Source organism: Danio rerio, chromosome 18 (assembly GCF_049306965.1).
Source record: "Danio rerio strain Tuebingen ecotype United States chromosome 18, GRCz12tu, whole genome shotgun sequence".
Lineage (NCBI taxonomy): Eukaryota > Metazoa > Chordata > Actinopteri > Cypriniformes > Danionidae > Danio > Danio rerio.
In genome coordinates, this window is record NC_133193.1 from 14,411,564 (window position 1) to 14,431,803 (window position 20,240).

At 35.0% G+C, this 20,240-nt stretch overlaps 2 protein-coding genes across 4 annotated transcripts in view; one reads left to right on the top strand and one right to left on the bottom strand.

The window, feature by feature from the left end:
* Positions 1 to 19,111, top strand: part of LOC100150699 (TERF1-interacting nuclear factor 2) — a 26,195-nt gene extending 7,084 nt beyond the window's left edge. For 2 of the 3 annotated variants that reach the window (XM_021467770.3, XM_021467771.3), the window contains 2 exons: positions 15,214 to 15,322; positions 15,403 to 19,111. In XM_021467770.3, coding sequence (XP_021323445.2) covers positions 15,214 to 15,322; positions 15,403 to 16,478 — 1,185 coding nt within the window. In that variant the 3' untranslated portion in view covers positions 16,479 to 19,111. Of the gene's footprint in view, positions 1 to 6,293; positions 6,407 to 15,213; positions 15,323 to 15,402 lie in introns of those variants that run through there. The other variant, XM_073929908.1, reaches the window with a different exon arrangement.
* Positions 3,260 to 7,666, bottom strand: LOC141378726 (uncharacterized). Its single transcript, XM_073929909.1, has 2 exons — positions 6,419 to 7,666; positions 3,260 to 5,065 (listed from the first exon to the last, which is right to left on the bottom strand). Exon 2 carries the CDS (start codon positions 4,420 to 4,422, stop codon positions 3,370 to 3,372), a length of 1,053 nt encoding a protein of 350 aa, XP_073786010.1. The 5' UTR covers positions 4,423 to 5,065; positions 6,419 to 7,666; the 3' UTR covers positions 3,260 to 3,369.
* Positions 19,112 to 20,240: the final 1,129 nt, after the last annotated feature.

The window sequence follows — 20,240 nt, forward strand, 5'->3', positions numbered from 1 at the left end:
ATAGAACAGTCGTAATGTTGTTTCTTTGGTTAAACGCTAATCGAAAGAAAAACATCAGTGTGCGCACATCTAGGAAAATCTTAAAGGCAGATGCTTGATCAAGCCCAACACAATAGAAAATGTAAAAAAAGCATGGCACACTGCCACTTTAGCTCTCTTTGAGCTGATCTTGAGCTTAACACTGTAAACAAAGCAGTGGTTTGCTTTTTAAAGGCATAGTTCACACATGAATATTTACTCATTTACTAACCCTCAAGTGACATATTTTGAAGAATTATCTATTTTGGTGAACTATCCGTTAAAGTAGTATTTTATATGGAGGTAAAGTAAAAAAAAAAAAAACTCCTAAATTGTATCTAAATTTTTCCTTAAATATCTCACACATAAAATTAATGCTGATTTACATTTACATTTAGTCATTTAGCGAACACCTTTGTTCAAAGTGACATACAATTGCGAAGGCATTCAGTGAATCAACAAGAAGTGGCAATACACACTTTAAGTGCTAGAAATACAAAGTAACTTGTTTGTGCTCATACAAGTTAGTACTAGAGTAAGGGTGCAAAAATTGCTTCTGTTTATTTGAAAGAAAGAGAGAGAGGGAGGAAGGGAGAGAAAAAGTGTTCTACAGGTGGTTTGACAAGCCCACTCAACTGTGTGAAGCACACTTTATAAATGCAGTGTTTGTGTTGGTTAATGTGTCTGAGTTGAATGAGAGTGTTTTTTATTGGTGGTTTGTTAGGCCCACTCACCTGTGTGAGGCATACTCAGAATTTATAATATTTTGAGTTGGTGTGTGATGAGATGGGGGGAGAGAATAGGGGTCTTGGTTTTATTCATTGGGGGAATTTATGTTTCAACTGGTGGGTTTTCAAATAAAATTAAATAATCCACACATAGGATGACATCACAGATGCACAAGTACTTGTATAATAGCTACAAAGAGTATCAAATTATATTTGTATGAATTACAAATACATTTTTGCTTGTTTGAAACCTTTAAAATGTAAACCTTCATAGCTATTTAAAACAATCATTGACAAAAGCTAAAACTGTCTAAACACACAAGTGTATTATCTGTGTAGACGCAAGTATGATGTATGAATTAAACAAAGGTTAGAATCATCAAAGGCTAGCAAGTCTGCTTCAAAACTACTGGCTGATTTTAAGAAAAGAGTATAAACCTCTACTATTGAATGTTCAAAACATGTATGAAACATGCGCATATACATATAAACTTAATGCATGCATATTGCATACATTCACATACACGCGCACATACATAACTCGATCTGTGCATATACTCCCACATTACCACACACATATACATATCTCGACCCTTGCATAAACACCCAAATTAACATTCACATACACAAACTCGCTGCATGCTGGCATATAGCACTCGCACAAACTTACAAAATAAAATTCAAACATATTTATCAGAAATCTGCTTATTGCAAAAGCTGATGAAATAGAAAGAATGTGATTAACAGAGGTATTCAATCTGTTAAATAATGAAAATTTATATAAAATAATATTAAATATTAGTCGATATAAGTAGACTATATAAAATATATAAGAACTATTTTATTTTAAACCTTTTAATTTAATTGGGTTATTACATACACAAATATAATAGTCAGATACAACCCTTAAAGGACGTTCAAGATGAAAAGCAACCAGAGATATGAATATACTCAAACAACTCTTTTCTATTGCAAATATTAATGTAGCCTTTACTCTTTTTGATCTTTTTATTATTATAATTATTATTCTTTTTCTATGTTTTTTATAATGTGGATGTCATAATTGTAAGATTTTTGTATAATTTTAATTGTTAAATATTTGGCATATGCAAAAAAAAAAAAAAAAAAAAAACACAGATAAAAGTTTCTGTTCACGCTGGTCAAGCTAACCTCCATGAAGTATCTATTTATGATTTATATAAATAAATAAGCAGAGTCTGAGAGTTTTAGTTTTTTGACAGTTTATTTTACATTTCTTGTTTGTAAAGGCTTAATACAAATAAAAAGTGAACATACATTTTTTGTATTGTTATTTATTTTAAAAAACAAAAAGTTATAAGAGGCTGGAGGTATATAAATTTTGCATATTCAATTTGCAGACGTGTACTTTAGGTACAGACATCTATTGTGTGCGTTCTTGGCAGTTTTTTCCTGTGTTTTTAATATTGTCCATATCGATATCGGAATTATATCGTATTGATCAAAATTAAGAAATCTATCATGATATAGATTTTTGCCATATCGTCCAGCACGCGGACCAAGTGGTTAAACAATAAGTGATATGAGAAATGATCATGGAGTGATGATCGATTTATTTGTGATCAGATGTCACGTGAGGCTGCCCTAACTTATCTGACCTGGTTACAAACCTTTTTACCTGTGACTTAAATGATAGTTTTAAATCTTGTAATAGTTTTACAACTTGTAATCTTTCCTCTGATACAAATACATCTGGTACTTCCCTTAACCTATTATTCTTAGAAAAGAACATATACACTGTTTTCGAGATGTTCAACTGTAAACAGCACTGTTCTAACCAGGTTAAAAGATGTACCAGCCATTCTGTGAGTTTGTTTTCAACTTGCAACACATTCCTCCTATGAATAAATATAACAGTGTCATCTGCATACATTTGTATATTAGGATAAGGACAAATGGATGGAAGATCATTAATATATAAAGTAAAAAGTAAAGGGCCCAAAATAAATCATTGCGGAACACCTGTGGATATACCTAAAGGGGCAGATTTGTAATTCTGTATATTAACACACTGTGTGCGACCAGACAAGCATGATTCTATCCATTTTAAAGTTTGAGGGGAGAAGTTACAACCTACTAATTTGCACGTGAGAATTCTTTAATTTACAGTATCAAAGGCCTTCCTGAGGTCAAGAATCACAGCCCCAACGACCCCCATTATCTATGAAAGACTTTACTTTTTCGGTGAAGTAGCAATTTGCCATCTCATTTGAGTAGTTTGCTCTGAAGCCAAACTGCAATGGATCTAAAGCAATAGAACTATTATTTAAGTAATTTGTGTGACTATCAGTTATACACTTAGATTTTACTTAATTTTATATTAATTATTATAATGATAATAAAAGTAATAGTAATAGTAATAATGTTAAGACACTTAAATTTAACTCAAAAACTACCATTAAGCTCCACGTACAGAAAAATAAATATAACAAGAAATATCACAATACTCAACAGCAACATGGCAAATTAAATATGTTATTTGAAAAATTACACTTTTGAGTAATCAAAGTGGCTATAATTGTTTTTTATGCAAAATAAAAACAAAAACAAAACATTTTTTTTAAAATGCTTTATTTAGAGCAGATCAGAAATATGATGCAAATGACATTAAAACACAAAATGAGGAATAAAGAAAGACATCTGGACTCCAATCGGTCACCAAGCGGACAGGTGCAGGAGACACATAGACAGTGCAGGAAGAAGCCAGACGGACCGGAGCAGTAAAGACCTCAGTACAGCTGTCAGGACTCAAACAGGCAGAAGGAGAGACCTCTGTCATCCAGTCAGAAGCCAAACTGGCAGAATCAGGAGAGTCTTCAGTATAGCAGTCGAGACTCAGACACAGAGAAGAAAAGTCCTCAGACCAGCTGTCGGCTCTCAAACTTGCAGAATCAAGAGAGTCCTCAGTACAGCTGTCGGGACTCAAACTTGCAGAATCAAGAGAGTCCTCAGTACAGCTGTCGGGACTTAAACTAGCAGCAGCTGGAGAGTCCTCTGTAGAGCAGTCCGGTCTCAAACTGGCAGCTGCAGGAGAGTCCTCAGGACAGCAGTCCAGACTCAGACACACAGCAGGAAAGTCCTCAGTACAACAGTTGGGACTCAATGCATGAGAGACCTCAGTACTGCTGTCAGGATTCAAACAGGCAGCAGGAGGGTCCTCAGTACTGCTGTCAGGTCTCAAACAGGTAGCAGGAGGGTCCTCAGTACTGCTGTCAGGTCTCAAACAGGCTGCAGGAGGGTCCTCAGTACTGCTGTCAGGACTCAAACAGGCAGCTGTAAGAGACTGGGCAGCTCTGTTGTCAGGAGCCAAACAGGCAGCAGGAGAGACCTCAGCACTGTGGTCAGACGAGGCCTTCTTGTATTTTTTGCCACCTCTTAGATGGGAAATCCACCTCCACACTTTTCTCTTCTTTTTAGAGGAACGCTCCTTTCCTCTTTCTTTTTGACTATCCACATCTCTCTCTGGATGTAAATCGTTTTCCACTTTGTTTGTGGAAGATTGTGGTGGTGTACAATGATGATTATAGTCCACACTGCCACAATCATTTCTTGATGGTTTACAACATGAACTGAGCTGACCCATATTTGAATTGTCAGAGCTACAAAATGAACAAACCAACAAGAGTTGCAGTAACATACAGTATGATGATGTCACATATAGAACTCACAAATAGAAGCCGGCATTCTGTGGCTTGTGGTTTCTATGGTAACCAATTCCATTGCATCCCATTGGCCCATTTCACCATGTTTAAATGTCATTAAATTCTCAGGTACTTTACTTTTGACATAAAAATAATGTAATTTATATTAATAATAGTTATTTATATACACACTTATTATTGCTTAGAATATTAGAGGACTGATTAAGGGTTAATATCTTGTTAAAATTTAAACTATGGCTAGTTTACACCAATTTAAGTGCAGTAACAATATTGTTTTGTTTGTTTTATACATTATATTTAATGTATTAGAAAGTGTAATGTGCAATATTTTTGTTTTCTGTAGTAAAAATTATTTTATTTTTTACAATGATTTACCAAAGACACACTAAAATGTCATCAAGTGTAACAACAGTTTGTATTCCAAAAAAATCTTGTCAAGCATATTTAAAAGAACCATTTGATGATATAATAAATAAATAAATAATATTCTCACGTTGGAGCCCCAAATCAAAATATAGAGCAATGTTGTAATATGTAACCCTGGACCACAAAACCAGTTGCAAGTCAAACGGGTATATTAAAAATAATAGATTTTTATATTATGCCAAAAATCATTAGGCAAGGCAAGGCAAGGCAAGTTTATTTATATAGCACATTTCATACACAATGGCAATTCAAAGTGCTTTACATAAAGAAGAATAAAAGAAACAAGTAAAAATAAAAATAAAAACAAATAATAAAAATGCATAAAAACAAAACAAAACATAAAAACAGGTAAAATGTGATATAAAGAATGAAGAAGAAGAGAAAAACATAATAGTGCGATCTGTCGGACGCAGCACAGTGCTCATTCAGTAAAGGCACAGCTAAACAGATGTGTTTTCAGTCTTGATTTGAATGTGCCTAATGTTGGAGCACATCTGATCATTTCTGGAAGCTGATTCCAGCAGTGAGGGGCATAGTGGCTAAAAGCCGATTCACCCTGCTTTGACTGAACTCTTGGAACTTCTAGTTTATATGATCCTAAAGATCTGAGTGATCTGTTAGGTCTGTATTCAGTGAGCATACCTGTGATGTATTTAGGTCCTAGGCCATTTAGTGATTTATAGACCAGTAATAATACTTTAAAATCTATTCTGAATGTAACTGGCAGCCAGTGTAAAGACCTGAGGACAGGTGTGATGTGCTCTGATTTTCTGGTTCTGGTTAGAATTCTGGCTGCAGCGTTCTGGATGAGCTGCAACTGTCTGACTGTCTTTTTAGGAAGACCAGTGAGGAGTCCATTACAGTAATCCACCCTGCTGCTGATAAAAGCATGAACAAGTTTTTCTAAATCTTCACTAGAAACAAAGCATCTGATTCTTGCTATGTTTTTGAGATGATAGTATGCTGATTTACTGACTGCTTTGACATTACTGTTGAAACTCAGATCTGACTCCAGAGTCACACCAAGATTCTTGACCTTATTTTTTGTCATTTGACCTTTAGTGCCAAGGTACGCATTTACCTTGAGAACCTCATCTTTGTTTCCAAACACAATAATTTCAGTTTTCTCTTTGTTTAACTGAAGAAAGTTTTGGCACATCCAATTGCTCACTTCATCGATGCATTGGCAGAGGGTATCAATGGGGCTGTAGTCATTAGGCTGTAAGGCTAGGTAGATCTGAGTGTCATCAGCATAGCTGTGGTAGGAGATTTGATTCTTTCTCATTATTTGGCTTAGAGGGAGCATGTAAAGGTTGAACAGGAGAGGTGCCAGAATCGAGCCTTGTGGGACTCCACACGTCATGGGTGTCCACCTCGACATATGGTCACCTATACTGACATGGTAACCTCTACCTTCTAGGTAGGATCTAAACCATTTGAGGACCGTGCCAGATAGCCCAACCCAGTTTTCCAGCCTATCCAGAAGTATGCTGTGATCGACAGTGTCAAATGCAGCACTGAGATCCAACAAGATCCAACAATTAGTATGTTAAATAAAGATCATATTGCATAAAGAGATTTTGTTATTTTCCAACTGTAAAATGTCCTGAAACAAGTTTGGTTTTTATCTAAAGTTCAGGATTTCCCCTTTCATAACCATCAATTCTCCTTAATGTCACTACAGCGGTAAGCTGATAGATAGTCTTATATGAATCTGTCTTGCATCAACAAAACTGGTTTCCTTATAGTAACGGCCAGTTACATCCCCTCTGACTGGCGATTTGAGACTTCACATGCACAGAACTCTCTGTGGACTCCGAGGTAGTGCATTTGCCGCGATTTAAATGACGATTTGCAATTCAAGTAAAAATGTGTCTAACAAATCATTTGGAAATTATACAAATTCTTTAGAGACCATCTTTGCAAAGGAGGATGTCATGGAAGATGACAAGTTTGATAACAGTTTAGACTGTAACGACTCCAATATAGAAAGTTTCAGTGTTGAAAATACAAAGTTTTTCAGGAGTCAGTCACAAAAATCCCTTTAATTCAGTCACTCCCATGTTAAATGAAACTTGTAAAAGTTTTCAAGTACAAGTAAAGTAGTATGGACTATTCTACTACCTGATTTAGTATAGTGCTAGTAACTAGACCTTACATCATATTGATGCATTTATACAAAACTATTTTTTGCATTAGGCTATATCCATTTCATCCTCTTCAAACAGCAGCTCTCATACACATCCCATTATTTCAGTGTTTGCTTGTTTGCTCAGAGTATTGTGGATATTTTATTCCAGCAATAAACTCGTTAATGCTGTTCATATACTTGTTTTATACAAAAGACAACTTAGGTGCAATTATAACCTCCAACACTTTACATGGTCTTTTTTTCATGTAATAATTAACTGATCATTTGCATTATACATTTATTGATAAATCACCCAGTACAATTACTTTCAATGTTCTAAAGCAGTGGTTCTCAAACTTTTTTCATCAAGTACCACCTCTGAAAAAAAATCTCTCCAAGTGCCACCATAATGCTCAGTATTGAAATACAGTAGCGCAGTAGACCAGTTTAAGCTACAGCTCTGCACAGTTCAAAAACCATGGCAGATTACTTACTATTATTAAGAATATGTATTAATGTCAGACACTTTAATTATCATAAATAGTCTGAACGTTAGGACTGTACTGTGCTTATATGTAAACAAACAAGCAAACAAACTAAAAACATGAACATTTTATTTAAAATGTGCTTTTAAAAGTGAAAAATGGTAGGTAACTGTTCTTAAAAAGTAAAAAGAAATTGCTGTACTTAAATGTAAAGTATTAACATATTAACATAACTATATATATATATATATATATGTATAGTAGTCAATTCATCAACACCTGAAAATGTTGCCTGGACCTCATAAATATACGCTAAATGTCATCATATTCATATAAAAATCATTTTTGATAAATTTTGAAATATATGTAGCATGTACAGTACATATGACTTATTTGATTCCTCCACGTACCACTAGAAGGAAGCTCGCGTACCACTAGTTGTACACATACCACAGTTTGAGAACCACTGAACTAGACACTCTAAAGAGGCAGTTGTGCATAATACATGTGAGATCAACCAATCGGTAATATACACATTGTATAATATTGATTAAGTAAAATGAAAATAATACATTTATGGATATTTGCCTATGCAGTTTAAATGTTTACTCTTGATTGTACTCAAAGTAGGTGCATCCTAATTCACAAACTTTATTTTAAAGTATAAAAAGTGTAATTAGTGTGTTCACACTCAAAATTCCAGAAGTTTGTTTGAAATACAAGGCTGTTGCATATTTTTAATAAAAAAATGGTGGATTGTTAGACCCTTTTCTAATACATTTTTGCTTGTTTGAAACCTTTAAAATGTAAACCTTCATAGCTATTTAAAAGCAATCATTGACAAAAGCTTTAATGAAAACTGTCTAAACACACAAGTGTATTATCTGTGTAGACGCAAGTATGAAGTATGAATTAAACAAAGGTTAAAATCATCAAAGGCTAGCAAGTCTGTTTCAAAACTACTGGCTGATTTTAAGAAAGGAGTATAAACCTCTACTATTGAATGTTCAAAACATGTATGAAACATGCGCATATACATATAAACTTAATGCATGCATATTGCATACATTCACATACACGCGCACATACATAACTCGATCTGTGCATATACTCCCACATTACCACACACATGTACATAACTCGACCCTTGCATAAACACCCAAATTAACATTCACATACACAAACTCGCTGCATGCTGGCATATAGCACTCGCACAAACTTACAAAATAAAATTCAAACATATTTATCAGAAATCTGGTTATTGCAAAAGCTGATGAAATAGAAAGAATGTGATTAACAGAGGTATTCAATCTGTTAAATAATGAAAATTTATATAAAATAATATAAAATATTAGTCGATATAAGTAGACTATATAAAATATATAAGAACTATTTTATGTTAAACCTTTTAATTTAATTGGGTTATTACATACACAAATATAATAGTCAGATACAACCCTTAAAGGACGTTCAAGATGAAAAGCAACCAGAGATATGAATATACTCAAACAACTCTTTTCTATTGCAAATATTAATGTAGACTTTACTCTTTTTGATCTTTTTATTATTATAATTATTATTCTTTTTCTATGTTTTTTATAATGTGGATGTCATAATTGTAAGATTTTTGTATAATTTTAATTGTTAAATATTTGGCATATGCAAAAAAAAAAAAAAAAAAAAACACAGATAAAAGTTTCTGTTCACGCTGGTCAAGCTAACCTCCATGAACTATCTATTTATAATTTATATAAATAAATAAGCAGAGTCTGAGAGTTTTAGTTTTTTGACAGTTTATTTCACATTTCTTGTTTGTAAAGGCTTAATACAAATAAAAAGTGAACATACATTTTTTGTATTGTTATTTATTTTAAAAAACAAAAAGTTATAAGAGGCTGGAGGTATATAAACTTTGCATATTCAATTTGCAGACGTGTACTTTAGGTACAGACATCTATTGTGTGCGTTCTTGGCAGTTTTTTCCTGTGTTTTTAATATTGTCCATATCGATATCGGAATTATATCGTATTGATCAAAATTAAGAAATCTATCATGATATAGATTTTTGCCATATCGTCCAGCACGCGGACCAAGTGGTTAAACGATAAGTGATGTGAGAAATGATCATGGAGTGATGATCGATTTATTTGTGATCAGATGTCATGTGAGGCTGCCCTAACTTATCTGACCTGGTTACAAACCTTTTTACCTGTGACTTAAATGATAGTTTTAAATCTTGTAATAGTTTTACAACTTGTAATCTTTCCTCTGATACAAATACATCTGGTACTTCCCTTAACCTATTATTCTTAGAAAAGAACATACACACTGTTTTAGAGATGTTCAACTGTAAACAGCACTGTTCTAACCAGGTTAAAAGATGTACCAGCCATTCTGTGAGTTTGTTTTCAACTTGCAACACATTCCTCCTATGAATAAATATAAGTGTCATCTGCATACATTTGTATATTAGGATAAGGACAAATGGATGGAAGATCATTAATATATAAAGTAAAAAGTAAAGGGCCCAAAATAAATCATTGCGGAACACCTGTGGATATACCTAAAGCGGCAGATTTGTAATTCTGTATATTAACACACTGTGTGCGACCAGACAAGCATGATTCTATCCATTTTAAAGTTTGAGGGGAGAAGTTACAACCTACTAATTTGCACGTGAGAATTCTTTAATTTACAGTATCAAAGGCCTTCCTGAAGTCAAGAATCACAGCCCCAACGACCCCCATTATCTATGAAAGACTTTACTTTTTCGGTGAAGTAGCAATTTGCCATCTCATTTGAGTAGTTTGCTCTGAAGCCAAACTGCAATGGATCTAAAGCAATAGAACTATTATTTAAGTAATTTGTGTGACTATCAGTTATGCACTTAGTCAAAGATTTTACTTAATTTTATATTAATTATTATAATGATAATAAAAGTAATAGTAATAGTAATAATGTTAAGACACTTAAATTTAACTCAAAAACTACCATTAAGCTCCACGTACAGAAAAATAAATATAACAAGAAATATCACAATACTCAACAGCAACATGGCAAATTAAATATGTTATTTGAAAAATTACACTTTTGAGTAATCAAAGTGGCTATAATTCTTTTTTATGCAAAATAAAAACAAAAACAAAACATTTTTTTAAAATGCTTTATTTAGAGCAGATCAGAAATATGATGCAAATGACATTAAAACACAAAATGAGGAATAAAGAAAGACATCTGGACTCCAATCGGTCACCAAGCGGACAGGTGCAGGAGACACATAGACAGTGCAGGAAGAAGCCAGCCGGACCGGAGCAGTAAAGACCTCAGTACAGCTGTCAGGACTCAAACAGGCAGAAGGAGAAACCTCTGTCATCCAGTCAGGAGCCAAACTGGCAGAATCAGGAGAGTCTTCAGTATAGCAGTCGAGACTCAGACACAGAGAAGAAAAGTCCTCAGACCAGCTGTCGGCTCTCAAACTTGCAGAATCAAGAGAGTCCTCAGTACAGCTGTCGGGACTTAAACTAGCAGCAGCTGGAGAGTCCTCTGTAGAGCAGTCGGGTCTCAAACTGGCAGCTGCAGGAGAGTCCTCAGGACAGCAGTCCAGACTCAGACACACAGCCGGAAAGTCCTCAGTACAACAGTTGGGACTCAATGCATGAGAGACCTCAGTACTGCTGTCAGGAATCAAACAGGCTGCAGGAGGGTCCTCAGTACTGCTGTCAGGACTCAAACAGGTAGCAGGAGGGTCCTCAGTACTGCTGTCAGGACTCAAACAGGCAGCAGGAGGGTCCTCAGTACTGCTGTCAGGACTCAAACAGGCAGCTGTAAGAGACTGGGCAGCTCTGTTGTCAGGAGCCAAACAGGCAGCAGGAGAGACCTCAGCACTGTGGTCAGACGAGGCCTTCTTGTATTTTTTGCCACCTCTTAGATGGGAAATCCACCTCCACACTTTTCTCTTCTTTTTAGAGGAACGATCCTTTCCTCTTTCTTTTTGACTATCCACATCTCTCTCTGGATGTAAATCGTTATCCACTTTGTTTGTGGAAGATTGTGGTGGTGTACAATGATGATTATAGTCCACACTGCCACAATCATTTCTTGATGGTTTACAAGATGAACTGAGCTGACCCATATTTGAATTGTCAGAGCTACAAAATGAACAAACCAACAAGAGTTGCAGTAACATACAGTATGATGATGTCACATAAAGAACTCACAAATAGAAGCCGGCATTCTGTGGCTTGTGGTTTCTATGGTAACCAATTCCATTGCATCCCATTGGCCCATTTTACCATGTTTAAATGTCATTAAATTCTCAGGTACTTTACTTTTGACATAAAAATGATGTAATTTATATTAATAATAATTATTTATATACACACTTATTATTGCTTAGAATATTAGAGGACTGATTAAGGGTTAATATCTTGTTTAAATTTAAACTATGGCTAGTTTACACCAATTTAAGTGCAGTAACAATATTGTTTTGTTTGTTTTATACATTATATTTAATGTATTAGAAAGTGTAATGTGCAATATTTTTGTTTTCTGTAGTAAAAATTATTTTATTTTTACAATGATTTACCAAAGACACACTAAAATGTCATCAAGTGTAACAACAGTTTGTATTCCAGAAAAATCTTGTCAAGCATATTTAAAAGAACCATTTGATGATATAATAAATAAATAAATAATATTCTCACGTTGGAGCCCCAAATCAAAATATAGAGCAATGTTGTAATATGTAACCCTGGACCACAAAACCAGTTGCAAGTCAAACGTGTATATTAAAAATAATAGATTTTTATATTATGCCAAAAATCATTAGTATGTTAAATAAAGATCATATTGCATAAAGAGATTTTGTTATTTTCCAACTGTAAAATGTCCTGAAACAAGTTTGGTTTCTATGTAAAGTTAAGGATTTCCCCTTTCATAACCATCAATTCTCCTTAATGTCACTACAGCGGTAAGCTGATAGATAGTCTTATATGAATCTGTCTTGCATCATCAAAACTGATTTCCTATTAGTAACGGCCAGTTACATCCCCTCTGACTGGCGATTTGAGAATTCACATGCACAGAACTCTCTGTGGACTCCGAGGTAGTGCATTTGCCGCGATTTAAATGACGATTTGCAATTCAAGTAAAAATGTGTCTAACAAATCATTTGGAAATTATACAAATTCTTCAGAGACCATCTTCGCAGAGGAGTATGTCATGGAAGATGACAAGTTTGATAACAGTTTAGACTGTAACGACTCCAAAATAGAAAGTTTCAGTATTGAAAATACAAAGTTTTTCAGGAGTCAGTCACAAAAATCCCTTTAATTCAGTCACTCCCATGTTAAATGAAACTTGTAAAAGTTTTCAAGTACAAGTAAAGTAGTATGGACTATTCTACTACCTGATTTAGTATAGTGCTAGTAACTAGACCTTACATTATATTGATGCATTTATACAAAACTATTTTTTGCATTAGGCTATATCCATTTCATCCTCTTCAAACAGCAGCTCTCATACACATCCCATTATTTCAGTGTTTGCTTGTTTGTTCAGAGTATTGTGGATATTTTATTCCAGCAATAAACTCGTTAATGCTGTTCATATACTTGTTTTATGCAAAAGGCAACATAGGTGCAATTATAACCTCCAACACTTTACATGGTCTTTTTTTCATGTAATAATTAACTGATCATTTGCATTATACATTTATTGATAAATCACCCAGTACAATTACTTTCAATGTTCTAAAGCAGTGGTTCTCAAACTTTTTTCATCAAGTACCACCTCTGAAAAAAAATCTCTCCAAGTGCCACCATAATGCTCAGTATTGAAATACAGTAGCGCAGTAGACCAGTTTAAGCTACAGCTCTGCACAGTTCAAAAACCATGGCAGATTACTTACTATTATTAAGAATATGTATTAATGTCAGACACTTTAATTATCATAAATAGTCTGAACGTTAGGACTGTACTGTGCTTATATGTAAACAAACAAGCAAACAAACTAAAAACATGAACATTTTATTTAAAATGTGCTTTTAAAAGTGAAAAATGGTAGGTTACTGTTCTTAAAAAGTAAAAAGAAATTGCTGTACTTAAATGTAAAGTATTAACATATTAACATAACTATATATATATATATATGTATAGTAGTCAATTCATCAACACCTGAAAATGTTGCCTGGAGCTCATAAATATACGCTAAATGTCATCATATTCATATAAAAATCATTTTTGATAAATTTTTAAATATATGTAGCATGTACAGTACATATGACTTATTGGATTCCTCCACGTACTACTAGAAGGAAGCTTACACATACCACAGTTTGAGAACCACTGAACTAGACACTCTAAAGAGGCAGTTGTGCATAATACATGTGGGATCAACCAATCGGTAATATACACATTGTATAATATATTGATTAAGTAAAATGAAAATAATACATTTATGGATATTTGCCTATGCAGTTTAAATGTTTACTCTTGATTGTACTCAAAGTAGGTGCATCCTAATTCACAAACTTTATTTTAAAGTATAAAAAGTGTAATTAGTGTGTTCACACTCAAAATTCCAGAAGTTTGTTTGAAATACAAGGCTGTTGCATATTTTTAATTAAAAAAATGGTGGATTGTTAGACCCTTTTCTAATACATTTTTGCTTGTTTGAAACCTTTAAAATGTAAACCTTCATAGCTATTTAAAAGCAATCATTGACAAAAGCTTTAATGAAAACTGTCTAAACACACAAGTGTATTATCTGTGTAGACGCAAGTATGATGTATGAATTAAACAAAGGTTAGAATCATCAAAGGCTAGCAAGTCTGCTTCAAAACTTGCATGCATTTTTCAAGATTACTGGCTGATTTTAAGAAAGGAGTAAACATAGCTCCATTAACTAGACACTCTAAAGAGGCAGTTGTGCGTAATACATGTGAGATCAGCCCAGCACAGGGGTTCCAGTATCTCAATCGATTTTTGATTTGTTAAAGTTAAAGCAGAACTTTTTTTGGAACGAAGCAAACAAAGCTCCATTCATCTTGACTTTCTAAAGAGACAATTGTGTGTCTTATGAGCTACAGAGAGCCAATGTGAGATCAACCAAACACAAAGGTTCCAGACTCGAATCGATTTTTCATCAAAAGTTCATGCTGAATATTTTGTTTGTTTTTTTTTCATGGATGCAAGGCCATTTCTATGGCACCTACTTGGGCTGTGCAATTTATTGAAAATATCTAATTGCGATTTCTTTACAGATATTGCGATTTCGATTTGATTTTGTGATTTAATTTTGTAGTCAAGCTCCAGCTCAATAATTTGTATCGTAGCTTTTTACTGCTAAACTGCAGTGAGTGTTAGTTAAAAAAGGACCTGAATAGACATTAACTAACTTAAACATTTATTTAAATTTGTTTTTAAATATTCAGAAATGTAACTAATTTTTCTCTAGAGCCACAAATAAAATGACCTTACCTTTCTGTAAACAAGTTCAACTCAAGTTCACTCAAAGCAAAGACTATTATCTACAATTATATATTTACATTACTTTTACATATTATTCTTATATACACACATACATTTGAGCGCAAACAGTAGTTCATGGTGCAAGAACCTGTCTATTCATGTTGATTAATTTCAATACAATGTACTGTAAGTTGCACTGGATAAACACATATGTCAAATGCATGTGTAAAATTAATGCTTGTAAATTTGTCCAGGTACTAAAGCAGCCTCATTCATATGAGAGGGGAGAGAAGATTTTGAAGAAACTGCTTTCAAAGGACAGCGCATCTCTAGCCACGGCTCTAAAAAGACTTCTACATTGCGGTGAGAAACACAGTTTAGACTTGGAAGTTAATTTATCAGCTTTGACATTTCATACAATATCAATTTTCTCTTTCTTACAGCTGCAACAACAAATCTGGATCTTGAAGAACGTAGCACATCCTCAGTTCCAAACACTTCTGAAGAACAAAGGGATGTTAAAGTTGAGGAACCATTACTTGGTACCCTCCATGTCATTTTAAGGCCATCACAGGACAACATGACAATGGATCCGCTCACACAAGCCAACTCAAAAGAGCTTTTTGGCTCCCAGGGCTTGTGGAAACATAAAAACTCAGAAAATATTTTACCTCAGAAGGAGATTTGTTCTGACAGAGTTACATCCACCCAGCTGTCAGGTTCTGAAACCAATGAGGATAACTTGAGCCAGTCTCTGGTGCAGAGGGATCTGGTTGGGAAGCACAGACTTGCGAAGACTCAAGCTGAACCGGAAATAAAGGAAGCCGAGACTGGTTTCACAGAGCAGACGTGCTCCAGACATGGTAAAAAAATGAAGAGCATTCTTCTGGAATGTTCCGAAGAGCTTGATGGAGATGCCGTACAAGTAGAATGCACTCCAACATCAACCCAAAGCACCCCACCATTTCTCCCGCACACACCTCAACCACAAGCATCTCCAAACCAGCACTCATTGTCCTCGCACCCAGATTCATCCTCTACAAACATTTCAAAGGTCAGTCGTTCACCAGTGTCCTCAACGACACCAGTTTCACCTTCACTCCTACAACAGTGCTGCTCACCATCTCAATCCACTGCCTTGGAGCAACTAGATACCTCAAGAATCAATGAAGGACCGGATTTAACTCCCATTGTCTTCGCCGAACCTAGCAGAACCATTGAACCCAAGCTGAAACTGTCCATAGAGAGTCAAAGCTTCCTCATACAGTCCAGGTGGCTTCAACCTCAAGTGTGCCTTCACAGAATAAATAACGAAGAGTGTGCCAGACTTATGGATTCAAACGGAGCTTGTGACATTTTAGAAAAAGAACGAGAGGCTGAAGATGATGAATACATCTTATATGATGTGAATGCACTGTATTCTGATTCATACTCAGATGATTCAGACTCGACAGATTGTGATGATCCGGATTACACGCCTAGAGGTGACAAACAAAGGACATCAAAAAAGAAGTGCTAGTGAATGTGTACTTCTTAGATTTTGCACATGCGTTGGTACTCAAACATTGATTTTAGCAGTTTACATTGTGCATATATTTGAATTAGCTTTGCATAGGATTAAGGAACTATGCGTTTTTGCTTGTTTGTTACCTTGTTGTATTACCTCATGGAGCACCCAAGATCACGTGAAACAGTTGATTGAGTTATCCACCATTGTCCTCAAAGAAACAAGATATTCCTTCACTTTTAGTTCTCTCAAACCAAAGCCTCAAAGCATCTTTGCTCCCTAAGAATCAACCCAAGACAGATTTTAAGCTGTCATTGTCTCCACCAAACGAAGCAGTATTAACAAACGCAACCTGAAAATGACTTTAAAGAGTTAAAGCTTCTTCATGTAGTCCAAGCTGCATCAACCACAAGTGAGACTTAAAAGAATGAGCAAGGAACAGCGAGCCAAATCCACAAATTCAAACAAACCCCATGACATTTTGGGAGAAAAATAGGCTGAAGACGCTTGTTATTTGATTGTGACAGTGCACTTCACTGATTCAGAATCAACAGTCTCTGAAGATCTAAAAAAAGACTACAACAAACGACAACAAAAAGAAAGTGCCAGTGAATGTGGTCTCTATCAGTTACTCCAACATTGGTTTTAGCATTTTACATTGGATGTTTAAATTTACTCTCATTAGATATGAAGAACTGTGTGCACGTCTTTTCTTAACCTCGTTGGTTTACTCCATGGAGCACACCCAAACTCTCGTTAAATCAACATTTTAATGTTGTCCATCAAGTGTGAGACTTTCTCGATGACCTCAGTGAAACAAGTTACTTCTTCACCTTTGGTGCTCCAAACGTCCTTTTACTGACCTCAGTCCACAACTTTAAAGCAACTTTGCACTCCAAAAATCAACTCAGATTGTAGTTATTGGCATCTTCACCAAACTGAGCAGATCCAACAAACCCAAACTGAAACTGTCCTCGGAGAGTTAATTCTTACTCATGCAGTCCAAGTGGATACTAAACCGACTTAACAGTCATCCTCCTCATCACAGTTTACAGTCTCAAAGCAAATGACACATGATCAAATCAATGCAGAACATATTTTAGATGGTTAACAAACCAAACAGATTATTATTATTATTAAATTATTATTAATTAGATCATGAACAATCAGTAACTGTCTTATAGTCGATGGCATTTTAGAAAGACAACAAGGGGTAGTAGATGATCACTACACAATGTTTACTTAACAGCAAATCAAACATTCTGTCATTTTCTTTATCATCACCCTTGTGTCATGTCAAACACCAAAGAAATGTGTCCATATTTGCGACACAAATGAAAATATTTTCCATTACTGGGTTGCAGCTGGAAAGGCATTCACTGTGTAAAACATATGCTGGATAAGTTGATGGTTCATTCCTCTGTGGTGACCCCTGATGAATAAAGGGACTAAGCCAGAGGAAAATTAATGAATGAATATATATAAAAGTATATATAAAATGAACAGAAGCTCAACCACAAGTGCTTGAGTCTTGACAACAAGTCTTATTGGCTCCTGATGCTAGCCTGACACACAAGTATGAACCTCATTGGTTCTTGCGCATCAAGCAAGCATGATTGTTCTTCCATGCTCTACACATTGGCTGATTCTTAATATGCGTTCTTCAGTGGTCTTGCGTCCTTGTGTTCTCGTGTAACATCATTATCAACCACCAAAGTTCAGTTCCGATACTCAAGACCGCAAGAACAGAGGACGCGTGAAACTTCCCAGATGTGTTCTTGATATCGAGGACGCATGGCTGCAGACTTGAGCACCAAACTTGCTCTAGAAGTCTTAGAAGTCATTGCGACTGGAGGTGGGAAGCGCAGCATTTTATATACGTTTATTATTAAAGTTCAGAGATATCACTTATTTACCTCAGGAGTTTCCCTAATTGAAACCGTGAATATAAACATGACCATGAAATTCTTAAAGAAAACAACACATTAAGGGTATTTAATTATTCATAATAAAATCCGTTTTATTTATATTGTGCAAGGGATATTTGTAAATTCTTTATGTAGAGTATAGGGGGAAAACAATAAATCGTTGTATGAGTGCTGTAATGTTTAAATAATTTTTTTTTAAAAACTCGTGAAGGTCATGTGACCATCATGAAGAATGCAGCATCTCATTTTTCTGTTCTCGCAGTCTCCCGAGTTCGTTCTTCCGAGGACAACTGGCAAGACCGGTCTTTACGAGAACGCAAGTCCGTTCTCTGCATTCTTGGAATTGAGAAACAGCCATTGTTTGATGATCTCTTTGTTTTAAAACATATCTTTGAGAGGAGAATGAGACCTCTCTTCATTTGATCAGAAATATCTTAATTTGTCTTTCGAAGATTATTTTCTTACGGGTGTTCAAGTTGTTGGGAACTTGCCCTTGAATGTAAACATACTGTATTTTAATTCTGATGACCCGGATTAGAGACTAAAAACACGAATGTCGAGCAGAAATGCCAGTAAACGTGGTGTTTGTCATGTTTTTAAGTTGCATAAGTACTCTAATATCGATTTAAGCAATCGGATGTTTAAATAAACTCGCATTATTTTTACCTCACGAAGGTCAAACTCCTTGCCTAAAGCACATGAGAGTAAATGTCAAAATATTTGTGTCCTGTATATTTTTTTTGTAATCAGTCATTACAAAACATGCATGTTGTTCAGAAGGTCTTATGACGCGCGGGTATAACTCTAAACGGTTTCTAATGGGGAAGGCTGTGCGCTGTTGGTTTAGTGATGCTTATGGTGGGTCAGGGTTATCACTGGGCCTCTGGATGGTGTGTTTTAGCAGATACATGTTGACATGCCTTAATTGACCTGGAAGGGTTATGTAAGGACAGACGTTTTGTATTATGGTGAGTTTTTTACAGTGCCACGGTTGCATTGACCCTACCATCAGTTTAGATAGTACATCAGGCCAGATAAGTGTTTTAAGATTACTCTTAGACTCTCTTATTTGGGATTGTGTGTACGTGTTGGGTTTTTTTAAATAAGTTTTTATGCCAAGTAACAAAAAAAAAAAAAAAATGAAAGAGACTTGTGGGTTTGAAGTTCAAGGTTATTCCCAGGTAAAAGTTTCCAGTCTGACGTTTGTTTACCTGACTTTAGTGTAAACTTGATTGCAAATTTCTTGGTCATTATTGCATCAGATATTGTTCTCGTGTGCATGTTGTGTCTAATTTATACAGTAATTGGAGGTGTTTTTAATGATTGTTTGAAAGAATTAATACTGCCAAGTTGCAGATATTTCTTATTTATTTTTGAACCAGGTGACATTTTATTAAAGGCATTTTTCATGCGAAATTAAAATGTTGTCGTCATTTACCTCATGTTGTTCAAATAAATTTTGACTGTTTATCTAATGTAAAGCAACTGAAGTGTAATGGGGTATATGCTGAAGCATGCTAATAGGACTTTTAATTTGCCATTAACCTGGGTTAAGCGCTTCCGGCGAATTGAATGCCAATGCAAAATCCGGTGCGTTTAAGGTCTGTTTTCTTTAAAAATCAGCGATCTCCACTAGCTGAGTGATATCCGATTTAAAGTGGGTGTCAGATTGTACACTGCATTAAATTACATTTCCCCCGCCATATCTTTATTATATGAGCATTTATTTTACCCTGGTATATTCAATGGAGCTTCTGCGTTAGCCTGCCGATTCTGACGGGCGCGTGCGAGTAAACGGCTTTTTGTCTTGTTTTACGCTTGAGCAACTAAATACTACAGTTTATTT

What these genes read in the sequence shown, in the direction of transcription:
- LOC141378726 (XM_073929909.1), bottom strand. Translation starts at nt 4,422, where the DNA reads ATGTTACTGCAACTCTTGTTGGTTTGTTCATTTTGTAGCTCTGACAAT.